General features: G+C 41.8%; 1 protein-coding gene across 1 annotated transcript in view; it reads right to left on the minus strand.

The window, feature by feature from the left end:
* Positions 1 to 22,618, minus strand: part of IL1R1 (interleukin 1 receptor type 1) — a 54,021-nt gene that overhangs the window by 15,638 nt on the left and 15,765 nt on the right. Inside the window, exons 2-3 of the mRNA XM_081101634.1 lie at positions 17,694 to 17,760; positions 65 to 299 (exon numbers count right to left, since the gene is read on the minus strand). Coding sequence (XP_080957760.1) covers positions 65 to 299; positions 17,694 to 17,754 — 296 coding nt within the window. The 5' untranslated portion in view covers positions 17,755 to 17,760. The remainder of the gene's footprint in view (positions 1 to 64; positions 300 to 17,693; positions 17,761 to 22,618) is intronic.

Consider the following 22,618-nt stretch of genomic DNA (forward strand, 5'->3'; position numbering starts at 1 on the left):
TTTCTGTCTTAACTATTGTAGGTGCACAGAACACATGTCCGTATCAGAGTAACCTCTTCCTTACCTCACTGTGCAATAGTAATTTCCTGAGTCCTCGACCTTCGCTGGAACAAACCAAAGCCTGTCTTTGTACTGATGGACCCGGGAGCCTCTTTCCATAGGTATAGATGTGTTGCTGCCATTTTTATACCAATTTATAGTGCCTTTGTTTTCATTTGGGTTAAGAGGACATGGACGAACAGCAATTTCATAAGCTGAAGAAACTAAAATTATTGGTCCTTTACGTTCCTCACATTTACCTTTAAAAGGGAGAAAGGAAAAGGAAATTCTATATGAAATCTGTCAATGTCTCTTAATATAATATCTACATATAAATGTATCAATTACTCAATACATTAATTCACATTAAATATTTACCAGCCTTATGGTTAACACCGTTATCTTTGAAGTCTGAACTATTTATATCCAAATTCAGTTGTATTACTTACTACCTGAGTGCCCTTGAGCAAGTTATGTAACCTCTCATCCCCTCTTGAGTCATCTAAAAATGGGTGAAAATGCAGCAGGTAAGAGAGATGCTTCAGTACAAGATGGGAGTGGATTTACCCTCCTACCTGAACAACTGAAAAATGGGCAATGTTTATGAAACAATAATGTTCAAGACATTGAACATAAAAACAGAAATATCAGAAAGGTGGGAGTCAAAGGAGGGAAGCCCTAGAATCTTCCCAAATTGCTGCCTAGCGAGGCCAGGACGTGGCGCTGCAAGGAGGAAAGCTAGGCAAAGTCTCCTGATCTCTGAGTGAGGACATGGAGCTGGGAACCCAAGGAAACCCAACGTGTGCAGGGCAGAGCACCAACAGGCCCGCCCTGCACACAGAGCGAGCGCGAGAGGAAGTGAGCACGCACTTTGCTGACCTACAGAGTCTCCCTCAAATTTTCAGCTGAGTATTGATTAGTTTAAGTTCTATAAGAAAAACCACCCAAGGTCAGAGTGAGAATTGCCAAAGGATTAGAGTAAATAATACCTAACCCACACACAATTCTGGAAATAGTTGCTGTTTACAGCTGGAATGGAAAACCTCAATAATCATGGGGCATCGGGTAAAATATCCAGAAAGGTTTTGACTCAGTAGATGGGGAAAATCAGGCCTAGAATAAAACTTTTTCTGATCATAACTAATAAAGTTTGAAAGCAAGACCTTTAATGATCAATAATAAACCTATGATAGAGCAAACTCAAGAACATTTTTCATAATACAAAAATATCCAGCAACCAGAATGGTGGAAATAACAATGTCTAGCATCTATTAAAAAAATTACTAAGCATGCAGAGAAGCAGGATAATATAACCAATAACGCAGAGAAAATAATCACTACTGATCCAGAAATGACAGAGGTGATAGAATAAATAGAAAATTAAAATAATTATTACTATTGTGTTTCACTTGTTTGAGATACTAGATCAAACCTGTTGAGAAGAGACGTGAGAGTTGTTTTTAAAAAACTTAAATCAAATTTCTAGAAATAAAAACTACAATGTTGACTTAAACATGCTGGATGTGATTAATGGCAGATATGACATTGCAGAAGAAAAGCTTGGTGACTTTTAAGACACGGCATTAGAAACTATTCAAAATTAAACACAGAGAGAAAGAGAAAAGAACATTAACAGGGCAGTGTTTAGCTGCTGGACAGCTTCAGTACATGTCATAGGAATCCCTGAGGTAGAGGAAAGGTGCGTGAAACAGAAGAGTATTTGAAGTCACACAGGTTGAAATCTTTCAAGATTTAATGAAAATGAGGAGCTCACAGACTCTAATATCACAATGAAACCCAGGCAAAAGCAGCATGAAGAAAACTCCACCAAACAAAGAAAAAGTAATGCAGCCTTCTTGCCAGAAAAAATACAAGCCAGAAGAAAGTGGCATAAAGATAAATACTGAAAGGTAAAAAGTCAACCTACAAGTAATACTCAGTGAAAATATTTTTCAAAAATAAAGACAAAATAAAACTTTTCTGTGTATTTATAAAAGCTGTAAAAATTCATCACCAGACCTACACTATTAGGAAAATATAAGAAGTCCTTTGGAGATAAAGAAAATAATATTGGATAAAAATGAATCTACACAATGGAATAAATACACCAGAAATGTTTACTACATGGGTAATTATAAAATAACTAGTGACACGGTGCATGAAATCACGCAGCCCTGCCTACCCACGCCCCACTTTGACACCCTAACCTCTCCACCCAGAGCCCCGCCCCCAACCCCTCTGGCCTTCTCTGGCTGCTTCAAGGCCCACCCTCAGTCCTGCCAGTCACCTCAGGCTGGTCCTGCCTCCTCCGGGAGCCTCCCAGCTTCCGCCCCGTCTCTGGAGCAACCACCTCGCAGCACAGGCGCACGCTGCCTCCTGCTGATGGGCTGTTACATGTGAGGGCGTCCTGACCATTAGCATATTAGCTCTTTATTATATAGGATTTTTCTTACTCTTTAGATCTCCTTTAAAATAACTGCATGTTTAAAGCAAAACCGATAGTGTATAGTAAGATTTATAACATATTAGTAGCCTTGCACATGAATCTGTGGGCCAGTAGCTTGCCAGTAGCTCGCTGCCACCCTCCAGTAGCTCTCCGGCCGCTGCCCCGCTCTCCTGTAGCTCCCCCTGGCCCCCTTCCCCTGTCCTGCCCCATAGCTTGCTGCCCTGCCCCCTCCTGTAGCTCTCCACCGCCCGCTGGTAGCTCACTGCCCACCCTTCTGCTGACCCCTGATCTGGTTCTATGTGGTGGTCATTACACTTCACGGAGTAATGACCATTTGCATATTGCATCTTTATTATTTAGGATAAAGCTGTAAAAGGCCTGGGAACAATGGGGCTAAGTTCGAGAATGGAAGTGTACTGCCTTACGTTTCTTATACCCTGTGTGAAATGGCATAGTATTACTTAAAGGTAAACAGTAATAATTAAAGATGGATACCAGAAGCCTGAGAGCACTTACTTTTTTATTATTAATTTCAGGGAGAGGAAGAGGGGAGACGGGGGGGGGGGAGAGAGAGAGAGAGAGAGAGAGAGAGAGAGAGAGAGAGAGAGAGGAAGAGAGACATAGATGTGAAACATCAAACAGTTGCCTCCTGCACCCTGACCAAGGATCGAACCCATAACCTGGGAATGTGCTCTGACTGGGAATGAACCTGCCACCTTCTGGTGCACGGGCTAATGCTCCAACCCACTGAGCCACACTGGCCAGGGCTCCAATAGCACCTACTTAAAACAAAACCAGTTACTTAGTATAAGCCAACACAGGAGATAAAATGAATCATGAAAATTCTCAATCAATCCAAAGCCAGCAAAAAAAGAAAAAATAACAAAGAATTAATGGGACAAATAGAAACTAAAATATGATCCTGAAATTAAATCCAAATGTATTAATAACAATATTTTAAAATATTAATGGTCTAAACATCCTAATTGAAAGGCAGAGGTGGTCAGATTAGTTAAGGTGAGAAGAATCCAGCTGTCTGCTGCCTAGCACAGACGTACACACATACATGCATGCACACACACCATCATGCTTACACACACTTTAAATAGAAAGATACAAATACATTTCAAGTAAAAAAAAAATGGTAGGGGCCCACACCAGGTTAACACTAATCAAAAGAAAGTTTACATGGTTGTTACATTGATAACAACCAAACTAGATTTTACAGTAAAGATTATTAACAGGGATAAAAAGGGTCATTTCATTGTGATAAAGAAGTCATTCATCAAGAAGTACATAGTAATCCTAAATGTTTACTAAGCTACTAACAATGCTTCAAAATACTTGAAGCAAAAATATTAGACTGCGTCCTAGCTGGTTTGGCTCAGTGGATAGAGTGTCGGCCTGTGAACTGAAGGGTCCCAGGTTCAATTTCAGTCAAGGGCACATGCCCAGGTTGTGGGCGTGATCCCCAGTGGGCGGCATGTAGGAGGCAGCCAATCAATGATTCTCTCTCATCATGGATGTTTCTATGTCTCTCTCCTCCGTTCCTCTCTGAAATCAATAAAATATATATTTTTTAAAATGTTAGACTGCAAGGAGAAATAGAAAAACCCACAATTATAGTCAGAGATTCCAATACCCTACTCAAACAATAATTGATAGAACAAGTAGAACAATTAGATAAATCAGTAATGATATAAAAGATTTGAACAAAAATTTCAGTGTAATTGATATTTATAAAAAATCCTACTCAACAATAGCAGAATACACATTTTTAACACAACAACTTTACCAACTTATACAATATTCTTTTTCACCACCAAATAATTGATGTATTTAAAGGGATTCAAATTAGATAAAGTGTATTTTCTGGTGATAATAGGATTCAATTAGAAACCAAAAACCAAAAGCTATCTAGGAATTCCCAATATGTTTGACAAGACATTTTAAATGAATATGAAATACAGTGTTAGCTGGGAAGCCATACTGCCCTAATTTATCAGTTCTATAAAGTATCAGCAGATTTGAACATAACTTCCAGAGTGTGCAGAATGCAATCATAAAAAAATATTATTTGTAAAATAATAAAATAAAACTAAAAAACACACTTCTAAATAACCATGAGTCAAAGAAGAAATAAAAAGAGTAGAAGGTATTTTGATTGAATGATAAGGGAAATACATGTCAAAATTGATGATATTCAATGAAAGCAGTGGGTAGAGGAAAACTGACAGCAATAAATGCCTATAGAAGGAAAAAGATCTCAAACTGATGACTTCAGTTTCCACCCAATAAATTAGAAAAAAATGCACCCAATGTAAGCAGAAGTTTAAAAAAATAACATGAATCCAACAGACAATCAGTGAGCCCTGGCTGTGTGGCTTCGGGGTTAGAGGGTTGACCTGTGCACCAAAAGGTCACAGATTCGATTCCCCATCAAGGGCATGTACCTGGGCTGCAGGTTGATCCCTGGCCCTGGTTGGGGTATGTGCGGGAGGCAACCAATGGATGTGTCTCTCTCACATTGATGTTTCTCTCTCTCTCTCTCCCCCTTCCCTCCCTTCCTCCCTCCTCTCTGTCTCTCTCTCCCTCTGTACCCCCCCAATCCCTCCCTCCCTTCTACTCTCTCTAAAAATCAATGGAAAAAATATCCTCAGGGGAGGATTAACAACAACAACAAAATCAATGAAATGGAAAATGAAAAATAACAGAGAAAAATCAGATACTAAAAGCTTGTTCTTTCAAAAAATATGACTGATAAAATCTCCATCCAGAATGACCAGGAAAAAAGAAAGGTGTTATCTCTCAAAGGAGTAATAAGGAAATATTAAGAACAAATGTATGCTAATAAATTCAATAATTTATGTGAAACAAGAAAATTCCTTAAAAGGCACAGACTATAAAAGCTCCCTCAAAAAGAAATAAATAACCTCAATAGCCCTACAGATACTAAGGGCTATTAGTATCTGGCCCTTTAAAGAAAATGAATTTGCAGCTAAAACCTTACAACAAAGAAAATTTGGGGCCTAGATAGCATCACTGGAATATTTATGGAAGAAATTTTAGGGAAACTCTTGCAAAAAATTGAAGAGTCAGTAACATGTCCCTATTCACTCTATGAGGTCAACATTACTCTAATACTAAAACCTGACAAAGACATTACAAAAAAAAAGAGAAAACATCAGCCAATCATCATAAACATAGATGCAAAATTTCTTTAAAACAGTTTATCAAACTAAATCTTACAATATATTAAAAAAGGATAATATATTGTGACGTATATAACATCATAGAAATGCAAAGTTGGATTCACATTCAAAAAAATCAATCAATGAAATTCCATATATCAACAGAGTTTAAAAGAAAATCTATATAATCATCTCAATAGACCCCCCCCAAAAAAAAACCATGACAAAATCCTACATGAGCAAACTAGGAATAGAGGTGAACTCTCAGCTATGAAAAACCTACAGCTTTTATACACAGCAAGATTAGGAGTGAGGTCAGGATATCCACTCTAATCACTTCTATTCAATAGTTTAGCAGTGGTTCTCAACCTTCCTAATGCCGCAACCCTTTAATGCAGTTCCTCATGTTGTGGTGACACCCAATTTCATTGTTACAAATTGAACATAATTAAAGCATAGTGATTAATCGCAAAAGCAATATGTAATTATATATGTGTTTTTCGATAGACTTAGGTGACCCCTGCGAACGGGTCGTTTAACCCCCAAAAGGGTCGTGACCCACAGGTTGAGAACCGCTGGTTTATTGGAAGATCTAATTAGTACATTAAGTCAAGAAAAAAATAGATGGCACCCAGATTGAAGGGTAAAGTGAAATAGCATTATTTGCAGACAACATGATCATCTATGTGGAATATACTATAGAAATCTACAAATGATCTAGAGCAGTGGTTCTCAACCTTCTGGCCCTTTAAATACAGTTTCTCATGTTGTGACCCAACCATAAAATTATTTTCGTTGCTACTTCATAACTGTAATGTTGCTACTGTTATGAATCGTAATGTAAATATCTGATATGCAGGATGGTCTTAGGCGACCCTTATGAAAGGGTCGTTTGACCGCCAAAAGGGTTGTGACCCACAGGTAGAGAACCGCTGAGAGGATTAGTAAATTATAATGTAATATGAGTATGCAAGATTGAATGGGTTTTCAAATACTAGCTAAGGACAATTAAAAACTGAATTTTTAAAAATACCTTTTCTAATGACAGTAAAATATATAAATAGAATATTAAGGATAAATCTGACAAAAGATGCATCAAAGCTATCCAATGAAAAATATAAAACAGTGCTTAAATAAACTAAACAAGATCTAAATAAATTATCATGGATCAGAACACTCAGTATCATTAAGATGTTAGTTGTCCCCAAATTGGGTTATATTCAACTCAATCCCCATTAATATCTGAGCAGGACTTTTTGTACTAATTAACAAGCTGATTCTAAAATTTATATATAATTAGTCAAAATAACTTGGATTTTAAAAAGAACAAAGTTGATTTACACTGACTTAATTCAACATCCTATCTAATAAAAGACAAAAAGGGCAATTAACCATACCTCCGCTACGCTTCCCATTGGCTAATCAGGGTGATATGCAAATTAACTGCCAAGAAAGATGGCGGTTAACCGCCAACAAAGATGGCGGTTAATTTGCATATGTAGGCTCAATGATGGGAGGTGAAAGGGGAAGCATGGAAGAACGGTGCTTTTTCCATTCTGCCTTTGCCCTGCCCCCTGCCCTGGATCCAAGAACCGGGGCAAAGGCCCATCCACCAGCTGGTGATTGGTGACCACGCGAGGCAAGGAGGGACCCAGAACAGGGAAGCCATCCTGCCTGGCTGAGGGGGACCCAATCTCATCCCTGGCCAAGAGGCAGGGAGGGACCCAGAACATGCAGAAGCTGGGTCTTTTTTTTTTTTTTAGATTGTGTAATTATTTATTACAAATAAATGATGGTTTCACATCTGTCAAAAACGGGTCCTGTTTTTACATGTGTGTGCAGATTCTGATGTACAAGAAAGGGTATGTGCTTAGTTCATCCATGCAAAGCTCATAGGTACATCACTAAATACTTTAAAAATAGAATGATCTCTTTTTGAACCAATCTGTTTAGATTCAGGATTAGTAAAACAGTATGGAACTAATGAAATACAGTGATAGGAATTAGGAAGTGTGACACTGATGGTTCTGGGCATGTGAAGGGAGACGGACAGAAGGGTATACATGGCCTTCCCTTCAGTTCTGCCGGAGAGATGAGCTCCAAGGGCCCAAGCTGCTCCATGCCCAGAGGAGGTGGGTGTGGTCAGTGGCTCTGTTTCAGAACTTCTTGCCAAGCAGAGAGCTTACTCGACACACAGGAACCGTTTTACTCCAGAAAACAGAAACAGCCAGTTCCCAATGGGCATGGGGAAACCAGTGTCCCCTCCTGTGCACGGTGTCCTGATGGGGTGACGGGGAGGTGGGCGAGGGGAGCAGTGCAGAGTTGTTAGGCAGCTGGAGTGGGAGTGGAAAGGCCATGAACTGTCCACAGTCCTGGCTGTGCCCATGGCCTGGGCTGCTCCTCCAGGCCCTGGCTGAGGGTTTAGGGCTGATTCTCTCAGGAAGGGAATATTCCATGGGTGGAAGATTTATAGGCTCAGGGTGGGCCGTGTGTTAGTTTGGGGCAAATCCCTCAGCATTCCTGCTGCCAAGCCCTCAAAGGAATGAGGCAGAGGCACCCCTCACCCCCAAGACCCCTTCGTGGACATTTTAGCATCTACGTGATTTTTAATCCCTTCAGGGAGACTTTCTATCCTGCAGTCCCATCCCACCCCACTGTTGCTGTTTGTCTGCCAGCTGGGTTGAGCATCAAGGGGAAGGGGGGTTTATATTTACTGAAAGACTACTGATCCTACCAGGAAACCAACCTGTTTACTGTACTGTTGTAAATATCATACCCTTTATATCCTGTATATTGGCTTCTTTTAAATAAAGTGAAATGTCTTAGAAAAAAAAAAATAGGCAAGGCAAGGTGGGCCCCAGAAGACCCATATAGGGAGTGCCACTCAGCCAGAAGCTGGCTCATGGCTGGCCAGTGCAGTGGTGGTGGCAGGAGCCTCTCCCACCTCCGTGGTAGCACTAAGAATGTCCAACTAATGGTTTAGACCTGATCCCTTGGGGGCCTAAGCCTTTAGTTGGACATCCCCCAAGGGCTCCCTGGCTGCCAGAAGGATGTCTGACTGCAAGGTTAGGCCTGATCCCCCGGGGAGTGGGCCTAAGTCGACAGGTGGACATCCCCCAAGGGGTCCTGGACTGTGACTGGGCGCAGGCCAGGCTGAGGGACACCCCCTCCCCCCACCCCCCCACCACCGAGTGCACAATTTTTTGTGCACCGGGCCTCTAGTTTATTATAAAACCATATGAATTAAAACAGTGTAGTATTGACATAAAGATGAATAGGTCACTGAACAGAAACCTCAGAAATAAATTACACAAACATATTCAACTGATTTTTTTTACAAAGGCACAAAGGAAATTGAGCGGAGTAAAGATAGCCTTTTCAATAAATTGGATATCCTTATTAAAAAAATAAAACACACAAAATCTGATCTTTTGAGGCAGGATTTCTAGAATGGCAAGAATGAGGGTCTCCATAAATTCACTCTTCCATAAAAATAACAAAAAGCCTGAAAATTTTTCAAAATCAAAGGGATACAATAATGAGAACATTTATTTTAAAATAAAACAAAACAAACAAACAAAAAAACAGTGGCAGCTGAATCTCAGAACAGCGAGATTTGTAGCGTTGTAATTTAAGCTACTCTCATCCACCTCTCTTTCCAGCTCCACTATAAACTCGAAAACCAGCAGCCTTACAAACACAATAGCTATGAAAGCCAGCAGCTTGCAAGAGTGAGCCAGGTTTGGAGCCTCTCAAAAAGTACCATTCCTGCGCATTGCCACAATTTGACCCGATTGGCAGCTCTGTGGAAAAGTCACACTCACAGAGTGGTGTTGTTATTGCCCTGACTCAGAGCTCCACAAGAAGTGCTTTCCCAAGAGTGTTTGTTTAAAAAATCAATCAGTGGCAAATGTTTGATTCTGCAGCTGCCTGCAGCCATGATACCTGTTGAGACAAACAAGAGTCTGGCCAAAAGGAAAAAGAAAATCTGGGGAACTAAATGACCATAAAGAGATTTGAAAAGCTCTAATATATTCCTGGGTAATCCAGAAAAGTGCCTATGTATGCAGGGCTGTGTACATGCCCAGGGAAGACCAGAGAAGGCACCTTAAAGTCATGCACAGCAGGAAGTGAAGACTAAGAGTTGTGAGCAGCCTAAGTGTTGAAGGCATACCTCAACACATACATGGCCCCTCCGCAAAGGGTAGAAGGCTTGTTGGGTCAAGGAAATTTCTGATCAATCATTAGATGACCAAGCAGAGACTTAAGTAGCTGTACACTACAGGAAACACAGATCACAGGAAACTTCAGAAAGCAATGAATATATATTCATTATCTTGATTGTGATGATTTCAAGAGTGGATATGTATGTCAGCACACCAAATTGTATACTTTAAACATGTGTGGTTTATTATATGTCAGTTATTAACACAAGCGGCTAAGAGAAACATAGAATTGAAATAAAAGGGGCTAGGCACTTAACATAGACCCTGTGCAGAGTGAGGACTCTAAGTATTTAGATAATGGGAATAACAGTAGCAAAAGCAATAGTAATCTATCTATATAAAACCCTAATATGCAAATCGACCGAATGGTGAACAACTGGCAAAATGACTGGTTGCGATGACTCGCACTGCCCCCAACCCACAGACCCTGACTGGCGGCAGGGGGGGCGGGGCCAGCAAGTGAGCGGCACCAGGGCCGCCAAGGTGGGTGGGAGCAGAGGCCCCGATCACACCACCGGTTGCCCCCACAGATCAGCCCTTATATCTGACCAGGTCTAGGGATCCTACCCATGCATGAATTTCATGCACTGGGCCTCTAGTAATAATAATAAAATGAACAAAATAATGTCTCAGCTAGATATACACTTCTATTTATCTGGAGTTTGACCCACCCATCCACCAAAATTGTTCTTATTAATGTCACCTATGACTTTTAAGTTTCTAAATCAAATAAACAACTTCAAACATCATCTTAGTTAGCATATCTTCAGATGACATATATTATTAACCAAATGACCTCATCCCTTATCATCTCCCTCATTTCTCACTTGGTTCCTGCCAGAAGCCGTTCCATCCTTGCTGCTTGACACAGAAACATCTGCACAGCATATGTTCCAAGGGACCTGGCGTATATGGCATACTGTTCTTAATATGTTTGTTCCCCTTCTTAGCGCTATTTCTTAAAAAGCAATGAATGTGTTTTCTCCCAGCAGTTTTCCTGACAGTCATGGTATAGCATGAAAAATTCAATGACCAAATTAAAAGTAATTGATTCCATGGTCAAGACTAAATCCTTTGATGTTAAGAAGTGTTTTTAAGTGTTGATAATTTTAAAATTGGATACATGTTTGACAGTTTTCAAGAATATAATCGAAGGACATTTTGTGCATCTCAAAAGGCCCTGAGATTGTGCAAAAGGATTTAATTCTTCTCCCAAAAAAGAAATAAACTAAGTTAGACCAATACAATATACTTGATTGCATAAGGAAATTCTGCCAAATAAAAGAAAAAATTGATTTATTAATAACAATGTTTTTTTATTTAAAATAATATGCCTTCAATGTCATTAAAACTTATTAAGTGTATGCACAGACCCACAATTTTTCTAGTCTCTTAAATCTAGAAAACCCTGCTTTCCTTAAACTAAGGACAATTAAAGGTTAATGATTTATATTTTCCCTCCCTAAACAAAAGTTAAATAGCTTATGTCAAAACACTTAAAGGGACGGATTGCAGTAATCCAATTAGTGTTATTTACTGTTAACAAGGACAAGGAAAGGTAAATAATGAGCTTTCTTTCAAATTAATTAAATTGGCTAATTGAAATGAATGAATATCCAAGAACACTTAATTGTACTATACAGAAAACTGTTCCTGAAATATTAAAAATTTTTATTGATGGTTCATCTTATAGTGATAATTATTTAGCATTTAATCAAACCAAAGCAGTCATATCTCTATACAAGAAATTAAATCTAGAGTCATCAAGACTGCATTAAATAAATTTTTTCAAAAGGCTCTTCATATTATTTTTAATACAATATAGAGGAATAATAGAATGTTTCCTGTAGAAATATTACATTAAGCCTGAAGTATTTTTAAATTGTTACTTTATAATTGATTTTCATTTATAATGCCTATAGCAGGACACCTGTGAAAGTGCACTGGTGTCAAAGTGGGCCAAAAGGAAAACGGTCTAGTTAAAATAGAAGGATCTCAAATCTAATTTATAGGGAATTCCCTCTTAACATTTGGTCGAGGATATGTTTATATATTTCCAGAAAATTTCTTGAAGCTCGTGTTGATTCTCGCAAAAAAAATTAACTGCAACATGGACCCGAGAGAGAAACTGGCCAACTTAAAGAGGAGTCTGCACCTGGAGCTACGCCTTACAGCTGCAGACAATCAACTGCCCGGCCCACAGATAGCAATGATCCCAAACAGCCCACTGAAGATAAGAAGTGGGAAGAGGACGAAGTGGACAGCAAGGAGCCCAGAAGTGACCAGGAGCCCAGGAACACCTGAGAACATCCTTCTTGCCAGGTTAGCAGTAATCAGCTGTACGGTAATGCTACCAGGGCAAATGGGGAGGTATTCTGGACTTATGTTCCTGACCCACCGTGGGTAAGACCCCTTACGTGGGCTGATACTCCACCTAACATAGTTACTAATGATACCAAAAACCTTGGTCATCCAGGAAGACGACAGGTGGGGCAAGGAAGCCTATGGGCAAAGTATAATTACACAGGTGTTGCCACCCCGCTTCCCTTTTGTATGACTCTAAATCAAGCCACTGCTCCTTGTGTGTAAAATTAAAGAGAGGTTTTTAGCCAGCCTGGACCCCAAAGAACGGGGAAGAAAAGGCTCAAATACGTCTATTGTCTCTACTTGCTCCGGGGAAAGGTGCAGAAAATGTAAGTGTGCTAAGGCACATCCCCACCCCCGCCAACTAAGCCACTATGTAAAAGGTCTTATGAATGGGATCCCACTGAGGAAGAAGTTAATTGGCAAGACTGTTATAGTAATTATCCTACCACCAGCAAACTTAATAACAATTTTTTCTTTATAGACTGGAGCCCTTATGGGTCTCTGTATAGTAAAACCGCACCCTAAAGTGGGAAGGGAATGCATCCTATCTATATGCTGAAGAAAATCACTCCATCTCATGGCATGGAGGAGACTTTGTTGGGCCTCAATTACAACATGACAATTGGCCTCTACAAAGTACACAATGGAAATTAGCTGCTGCACTTGCACCTATAAATTGGTATAGTTTCAATTATAGCTCAAATAATTCCATTTCTGCTTTACGAGGAACTCTCAATAAGACAGTGTTTGCTACTGCCTGTGCGTTTGATCCGTTTGTGCTCCAATCAGGCCCCATTCAGATACGTCTTAATGTTACAAGCCATCTGTATGAGGTGTCATGCACAGTTTGCACATTATCCCATTGTATAAATTCTTCATTTCAAAAGAAGTCCCTCGTGATTTTAAAACAACTAGCTTTTGCTTGGGTTCCCACTAACTTAACTGAGCCTTGGGAATCTCATCAAACCTACCAACTATTGTGTGATCTAGTAAAAATCTTAAAAAGACAAAAAAGATTTCTCGGAATGTTAATTGCAGGAATCTTTGCCCTCGTAATGTTACTTACTTCTGTGGGCATTGCTGCTTCATCTATGGTACGGACTGTTCAGACCTCTCATTTCGTACAACAGGTCAAGGAAAATGTAACTAAGACCTTGCCTATACAAAAAAGAATTGACAACCAGTTTGAAAATGAAAATGACAACCAGTCAGCATTAAAGTCTACAGTCCTGTGGCTGGGTGATAAAATCCATGGCCTAGAGCAAAGGATATCTTTACAGTGTCATTATAATTTTTCCCAGATTTGTGTTCCCCCTGTTCCCTATAATAGTACCCTGCACCCTTGGGAATCAATACAAAATCATCTTCTTGGTGCTTGGGGTCTAGGTAACACAACCCTCGATATTTCAGAATTACAACAGCATATTGTACAGTTGTCCAAGGCAAACTTACAAACTAATTCTTTGAAAGCCTGGCAACAATTTAAAGAGGACTTGAGAGAATTTAACCCCTTCCACTGGATATCCTCCCATTCACCTCTCAGCATAACCACTATTGTTTGCCTCATTCTTGTTCTCATATGTTCACTTCTAGTCTGCAGATGTGGAATGAAGAGTCTTAAAAGGACTCAAACCCTTCAAGCAGCTCTCACTTATCAAGATTTATTAAGGAAAAGTAACAGGGAAGGGTGCCTAGCACATAGTTAATTATTGCCTTTACGGTACTAGGACCTCCCTTAGAGCTAAAGACAGACAATGGGTCCATGAACGCTAATTCTGTTTTCATTATTTTTGTCAGCAATATCAAATTTATCATAAAACTAATATCACTTACGATTCTCAAGCTATTTTGAAGTAAGCCGATCATATTATTAAGATGCAATTATTAAAATAAAAAGGAGGAGAATCGGATGAATTCATCCAGCAAAGAATTAATAACAACTTCACCTTTGCTGTGGGTCCACCTATATGTTTTGACATCACTAATAATATCACATTCCAGGCTGTTTAGGAACCTCACAAACAAAACCCTGTTACTGACTCCCCCACAGGAAAACCTAATCGATGGAATATGTGGGCTCTCACCCATCAATCTCCTGGGTGCAGGACCCACCTCTTATGGAGCAGGGACTTCACCCCGAGTGAAAAATCCAAGGCTTTGTAGAACATCTTCACAATCAAAGGACATTGAGGAGGGCCCATGGCCATTCGTGGATGAAAACACAGGGTTCCCTCCTTGGTGGTATTGTAGATATCCAGAACCTATTCCTTTTCCTTTATATCAAAGCAAACAACAGATTTTTGACTGGCCTGTACCTAACCCCACTAAGAACTATAGGGACTATCTTAAAGCTTCCGCTAACTTTCACTGACAGGAAGCTTTTCTCGCCCCAGGAGACCCTGTCACTCATCGGCATTCTAATGGATGGGTCCCAGCAGTCTTAACTTCTACAGTTAATAATCATTCTTATACTCACCATCACTTGTGAAGAGCAATTGCCGCCACAGCGCCTATAACTCTTGATAGAACCTAGCCCCCGCCTTATGGCAAAGAAACTTATCATATTAGAGCTTGTCTACCATCCCCATATGTCTTTCTACTAAAAGATTCTCATAGTAACCGAGGTGTGACAACAAATGAAACCACTTTCACTGTTTCCTGTCACAAATGTATTTTAACCACATGTATTGATTCTAGCTTATCTATTCAGACAATTTTTATTGTAAAGCGACCTCCTTATCTAATGTTACCTGTACAATTGCATACGCCATGGTATGATGATTCTGGGTTACAAGCTATTAGAATAATTACCAATGCTTTAACACGCTCAAAAAGATTTGTAGCAGAATTAGTCTTAGGCATAACTGCACTCATTACAATTATAGGATCACTTGCTACTGCAACCACAGACTTAGTACAGGAAGTCCATACAGCTCAGCATGTAGATCAATTAGCAAAGAATATTTCTCTCGCTCTAGCTACCCAAGAAATAATAGACAAAAAATTAGAAGCCAAGGTTAATGCTCTTGAAGAAGCCCTTATACATATTGGAAATGAAATTGTTACACTTAAAGTTTGTCTGTCATTAAGATGTCATCTAGATTACAAATGGATCTGCATTACTCCTTTAGAAGTTAATCAGTCAGCAATAACTTGGGACAAAATTCAACATCATATATTAGGAATTTGGAATAACAGTAGTTTAAGCCTAGATCTACAAAAGTTACATCAGCAGGTTCATGACATAAGCCAATCGGGCTCACTACTTGATCCTTCCTAAGTTGCATCTTCCTTTTTTAGCGGTTTACAAGGATACATCTCTAAACAAAACATTATCCCCATGCTTTTAAGTGCAGGCTTATTTTTATTCATAACTTTAATAATTATTTGTCTTTTCCCAGTCTTCTTCTGAGTCTTAATGCAATCCAAAAGGTGGCTGCTGATTTACACATGCTACATTTAAAAAATAAGAATGGGGGAGATGCCGGAAGCTGTTCCATCCTTGCTGCTTGACACAGTCGCTGCAGGGAAGAAACATCTACACAGCATTTGTTCCAAGGGACCTAGCGTATATGGCATACTGTTCTTAATATGTTTGCTCCCCTTCTTAGCACTATGTGTTCTAACCAGGGCCACCTCCCCAAGAAAGGTTGTTTCTCCAGGTGGGAAGGTTTCCCTGGAGTTAGGGGTTAATGGGACTAGGGAAGGGAATAAATCAATAAAATCCCCTAGTGTTACAGAAATGCCGTGTACTACTTATGAGGAACTTAGACTGTTAGCAATAAATTTAGGACTTGCTAGGCCCACATCCCCAGGGGTCTACCCACCAGAGAAAGTATCAAAGCCTATACCCCTAAAAACCCACCGACACAGGGCAGTCCCAAGGAAGACCACCAGCAAGGCTAAAAGGACATAACCTTTACTTAGGCCATAGAATAGGAAAATCTCCTTCAGTTATTTCCTTATAGCTTAACAGTAGAGCAGTAGAATAGTGACCTTGGAATAGAAATAGCAAACTAGCCCTTATAATGGAACACAGAGACTAACCTTTAGAATAGAATGTAGAAACATAGACAATAGATAAGATTAAAATCAACAGAGCTAGATAGAGATAAGATTTTTAGCAAAGGTCAGATAAGAAACTATAAACATAAAACAAGGAACTGTAGAAGGTCAAAGGAGGACCCGAAGCATACCATGATATAACTATAGAGGCATGCTTATAGAATCAAATAGTAAATACAGTTGTAACAGGACAATAAAAAAGAACCTAACTATGCTGATCATCTATCTGAACGCTGTCTCTGTGTCCATTCTTCGCCGATGCCGTCCACACCTTTGGGAACCCCTGGACCACTGGGGCTGGACCCTGGCAGGTTCTAACCACAATGGTATTAAGTTCCTGGAACATGCCAGTTCCTTAGGGCCTTAGCACATCTGCCTGGAATGTTTCCCCATCCTCAACTTCAGGGTTGACTTAAAAGTCAACTTCTCAGTAAGTGTTCTCTGGCCACACTACCATAAAATTTAACTTTCTGCCACCTGCACATTCCTATAACTATTTTTTAAATATATTTTTATTGATTTAAAAGAGGAAGGGAGAGGGAGAGAGAGATAGAAACATCAATGATGAGAGAGAATGACTGGCCAGCTCCCTCCTGCATGCCCCACACTGGGGACCAAGCCTGCAACCCGGTCATGTGCCCTGACTGGGAATTGAACCATGACCTTCTGGTTCATAGGTCGATGCTTAACCACTGAGCCATATCCGCCAGGCCCAAACTTTATAGCTTCCTTTCCTGTTGTTTTTCTCTCTACACTTACCACAAATGACATAATAAATGTTTACTTTTCTAAACCTACTGGAATGTAAACCATCTGCAGTCAGATTTTCTGTCTTGATCATTCACTTCTGTATCCTCAGCACCTAGTGCCTAGCACAGGGTAGGGGCTAATGCATTGTAGTAAAGGGAGGGAGAGGGACAGAGTGAAAATGAATAAACAAAGAAAAGAAAGAACTGTCTCTTGATGGTTTTCAGCTGAGGGTCCATTAAGATTACATTTAACGCCTCTTCCTGATGAAAGCCAGGCTTTCCTGTGTTATACTCTTTGATCAGCAATACAGTGGGAAGAGGCCTGGACTAGACACAGTTTATTCTTAGGCATAACTCTAGACTTGCTCTGAAACTAGAAACATGGCCTTGGGCTCTTAACCTCACTGGGTCTGTTTCCAAATATGTAAACAAGAGAATGAGGAGATGGTGAAAAGAATACTCTTCACTACAGTTCTGTGACCAGCAGGCTCTGGGCATTGGGATTCAACAGAGAAGATAAGAAAAACGATTCTGTTAGATAAGGTACTTCGTGTATTCTAAATAATAGATTCTCTTAGCAGATAATAACAAGTGGAAATGCTTAACTTACCAGCTTCCAGAGAAGAAATCAGTAGAGCTATGAAGCAAACAAGCCTGAGTAGCACTTTCATGTTCTCCTAGAGAAACAGGAATGAAAGAAAAACAAAAATTAGAAATGTTACTATTCCAGAGACTTTCAAGATGGCAGTAGAGCAGGTGAATCTTGAACTGACCTCCCCCCTAAACCAAACTGGAAATACAAATAAATTGGGGAACAATCACCCTAAATAACCAACTGAGAACTAGCTGGAGAGGAGTCTTATGCTACTAACCAAGGATTTGCAGCAGAAGGTGCATTGAGACTGGAAGGAAGGGTGGAGATGCAAGAGGGACTGGCCCCACTCCCACGGACGCAGCTGAGGTGCTGGAGAGATCACTTAGCTACAGAGGCTTCTCCTGGGAAGTGCGAGGCCTAACCCCAGGCCAGGCTCCCCAGCCCAGAGGCTCCCCAGCCCAGAGCACCAGAGCACCAGAGCTGGAAAGAGGTGCCCACATAGCATCCAGCTGTGAAAGCAGCAGGGTTTCTGTCCACCAAGGAGAGGTGAGTCTGCTGGAGACACCAGCTCCCTCTTCAAGAGCAAACTTTAAGGAGAGAGGGTGGTGCTGGCTGGAGTCGCCTGAGGAGAGTCTGGGGTTTGTGGCTCTAGGGAAAGATGTGGGGGGACAGCTGCCCGGACACCTGTACCCAGTCATTCTTGGATACCGCAGCAGCCACCTTTCTGAGGCAGGGCAATCCCCTCCAAGAGCATCAGCCTGGGGGAAAGCAATTACCCACCCGGGAGTCCCTCGCACCCCACCTGCAAGGAGCCACAGCTTAGGGCAGGGAGTAGAAGTCTGGGCAGACTTTGGGTGTCAGTGACTGGGTTTGAGGTGAGGCCATATGCCTGAAAGGGCGAGGACTACGCCCTCCATCTTGCCTTGGATCCTCCATTTTTTGGCAGCCATGTGCTCGGCAAGGCTTCTTCCCGGAAGCCCAAGCCTCTGCTAGCCACACCCAGGACTTCTTTAAACTAACCAATGACAATCAAGGGAAGTGCGCACCATAGATATGACCACATCCTGTGTAACAAGACACCGACTTGCGCCTGGCCAATCGGCAGGGCCCACAGTCCTTTCTCCTCCCCTCACTCCAACCCCCTATAAAACCCCTCTTCCCACAGGGCTCTGTCTCTCTGCCACTTGCTGCTGCTTCAGTAAGGAGGGTAGGGGAGCCAAGCCCGGGCTTGAATAAAGACTCTTATGCTTTTGCATCAGACACAGCTGGCTCCCTGGTGTGGTTTCTTGGGGATCCTGAAATCTGGGCATAACAATGTCCACTTTTCCTGTGAACCAGACTGGTACTTCCCCATCACAGGAGGCCCCACAGACACACCCTCCAGCTCTTGACAGACCCGACTTTGGGCTCTGGAGGCCCCGTCCTCAGTACTAGAGCATCCACCCTGCTGAGCTCAAGGCAAAATCCGGGGCAGACTCAGTCACCTGGCTCTGGGATGGGACATACCCACCACCTTCCCTGAAGTGTGAATGGCACCTCCCCTCACGAAGATCCACTAGCCCCACCGCCAGAGGCTTTTTCAGTGAATGAGCCTAACAGGCAGCCAGCAGACAAGGAAGGCAGAGGTGGATTGCGGGGTGCCTTGGTACATGTGCCAATCAGCCCCAGGGCCCAGTACTAGTAACAGCCGGCCTTGGAGCACAGCGTGGTCCTTCCTGTGTGCAGCCAAGCCCAGCAGAGGCAGCCATAACTGTGGACCAGGCAACGGCAGCATCTGACACTGGCCTGCACCACAGTCCTTCCCAAAATGACCAAAAGCAACACACGAAGCGTCCAGCTCAGGCAGCACTGGAGCAGATCCAACAAATTCCACAAACAGCAGACTGAGCAGGCACTAAACCTGATGAGGTGAATGCCACTTTTTTCTTTTCCGATTTTTTTTTTCCTTTCTATTTCTTTTAAAAAAATATATTTTATTGATTTTTTACAGAGAGGAAGGGAGAGAGATAGAGAGTTAGAAACATTGATGAGAGAGAAACATCAATCAGCTGCCTCCTGCACATTTCCCACTGGGGATATGCCCGCAACCCAGGTACATGCCCCTGACCGGAATCGAACCTGGGACCTTTCAGTCTGCAGGCCGACGCTCTATCCACTAAGCCAAACTGGTTTTGGCTCCTTTCTATTTCTTTATTTGATTTTTTTCTTATTGTTTTTTATTTTCTTATAATTTTTCCTTATCCTTTTTATTCTTTCTTCTTTTCATATTCTTTTTATTTCCTTTTTATATTATTATTATTATTACTATTATTATTATTATTATTATTGGTCAGCATCTGTACAGCAACTCACATACCATGGTTGGGGGTTGAGCGTCATAATTAGACAGCCTAATCCTATGCATGAACAGGCCAACAGCAATCAAGACTCAACTGCAACAGGAGGGCCCATAGAAACCACATAACATTCCTAGTGCATCCAGCTCGGAGAACAAGGAGACTGCACCACTGGGTCCCACAGGACGCCTACTACATAAGGCCAACCTATGAAAACTGAGAGTCATAGAAAATATATTTAATACATAGAAACAAACACAATGAGGCAGCCAAAATGGGGAGACAAAGAAAGAGACCCCAAATGAAAGAGCAGACGGAATCTCCAGAAAAAGAGCTAAATGGATGTAAGCAAGCAATCTATCAGCGACGGAGTTCAAAGTAATGGTTATAAGGACTCTCAAGGCACTTACTGAGAACTATAACAGCATAAAAAAGGACATAGAAACCAGGAAAGGGAGCCAGTCAGGAGTGAGGAACACCACATCTGACAACAAGATACCCTGAAAGGAATAAAAAGTAGGCTGGGTGAAGCAGAGGATTGAATCAAGGATTTGGAAGACGAGATAGAAAAAAAGACAATCACAAACAGGAAAAAGATGTTTGAAAAATAAGGATAGCTTAAGGGACCTCTGGGACAGGAAGCATAACGGTGCTCACATCATAGAGGTTCCAGAGGGGGAAAGAAAGAACGAGGGCCGAGAGCCCACCTGCAGAAATGATGACCAACCCTACTCTGGCGAGGGAGGATGGCATGTGAGTCCTGGCAGCAGAGTCAGAGCGAATGAACCCCAGGAGGCTCACACCACGCACAGCCCCATTCAAATGGCGGAGGCTAAAACCAGGAGAGAGCCTCGAAAGCAGCAAGAGAAGGCGGTCGCTTACTCTCAAGGGAGCGCCACAGGCTGCCAGCTGACTCGACAACAGAAACAAGTCAGGCCAGAGGGAGCGGCATGAAATATTCAAAACGATGAAAAACAAGGACCTACAACCGAGGCTACCTCACCCAGCAAGGCTATCACTTAAAATTGAAGGAGAAAGACAGCAACTCCCAGATAACAAAAAGCTAAAGGAGTTTGTTATGCAAACATTTAAAGGGCTTGCTTTAAGAAGCAGAAGAAAAAGGGGGTAGGGGCACAATAGAAGATAGTTAAAAATAAAATGGCAACAAATATGTGCCTAACAATGATCACTGAATGTAAATGGCCTAGATGTCCTAATTAAAAGGCAGAGGCTAGCTGGGTGGGTAAGAAAATAAGACTCATGTATATGCTGTCTTCAAGAGACACACCTCAGAAGGAAAGGTACACACAGACCAAAAGTAAAGGGATGGAAAGAGATAATTCATACAAATGGAAAGGGGGAAAAGTTGGAGTAGTAATACTTATATCTGACAAAACCAGCTTGCGGCTACTTATGTAGATTTGTTCCGTATCTGGACTGTACCCCATTAGTAGGACCCACTTGCAAAAGTCTCCCTAAACTTCCAGATCCACTCTTAGCTCACACTTTCATCTTTCAAGGTAAGACATTAAATTATTTGTATAAAATTACATAGTTGTATGAAAATGCACCAAAAAAGACTGAAAAACATAACAACATGTTAAAATTGGGTTGGTTCCTGCCGTTGGATGGTTTTCCCCTTCTCTGTAGCTTTCTATCTAAAATTCCTATAATGAGCATGTATTAACTGTATCACAAAGTGAAAAACAAAAGCAAAACCTTCACGGCCCCGCCCTGGTGTGACGTAGATGGCCGACCAACCTAGCACTGCCTACAACAGGTACAGGCCGGCGATGAGATCACATATGAAGCGAGGTCCCAGGGATGCAGCTTAATTATATGACACTTTGTCCACACACACGGCAGGGGCGCTGTCGCCTTCGGCACCGGCTGCACGCTGCAAGGAGACGCCACCACCGCCTTACCTACAAAAGCAACGCCACCCACACACGGCCAGTGAACGCGGACCGGGAGAGAGGCGCTCCCGCCGCCTTCCCCAGCTTCTCACGCCCGGGGGGAAGCCAACGCTCAGCAGGACCTCTTCCTTCCCGAGTTCCTGCTCCCGGGACGAGGCCACACGGCCATCGCCCGCTCCTGAGGGCACCTGCATGTGCGGCAAGTTCCAGCCTCGGACCCCAGGGGACCTGCGCACAGATCTGTTTGAGGGCCCCGAGGACCTCAACCTCAACAGGCCCCAAACCAAGCTCTCTGCCACACCTGCTCCCCACCCGTGACAGGTGCAGCACTGGCACGACCTTGTTTTATAATCGGGCATAGTTTAAAGGCAACATGATAATGCTGTGAATGCAATTTTAGGCTAAGCTGGGAGAAGGCCAAGTTATTTCGAATAAAAGTTAGAGTTAGGACGTTTTAGGAAGGCAGTCTTACTGCTCCAGGAAAGTTTCCAGGCTTGAGCCAGGCATAGGGATCGTTTTCTTCCATTTATTTAAAAGCACAGTGTAACATTTTCATTCCTGTTAGCACCACTTCTTAATAGAACGTTTTCTGGGTACTATTCCGATGGTTGCATGTCATTAGAGTCTGAATGAGCACTGTCCCCACTGTGAGGACACCCTTGCCCCCTGCACCCCCCACCTAAGGGAA

This window comes from Myotis nattereri (assembly GCF_964212035.1).
Source record: "Myotis nattereri genome assembly, chromosome: 10".
Lineage (NCBI taxonomy): Eukaryota > Metazoa > Chordata > Mammalia > Chiroptera > Vespertilionidae > Myotis > Myotis nattereri.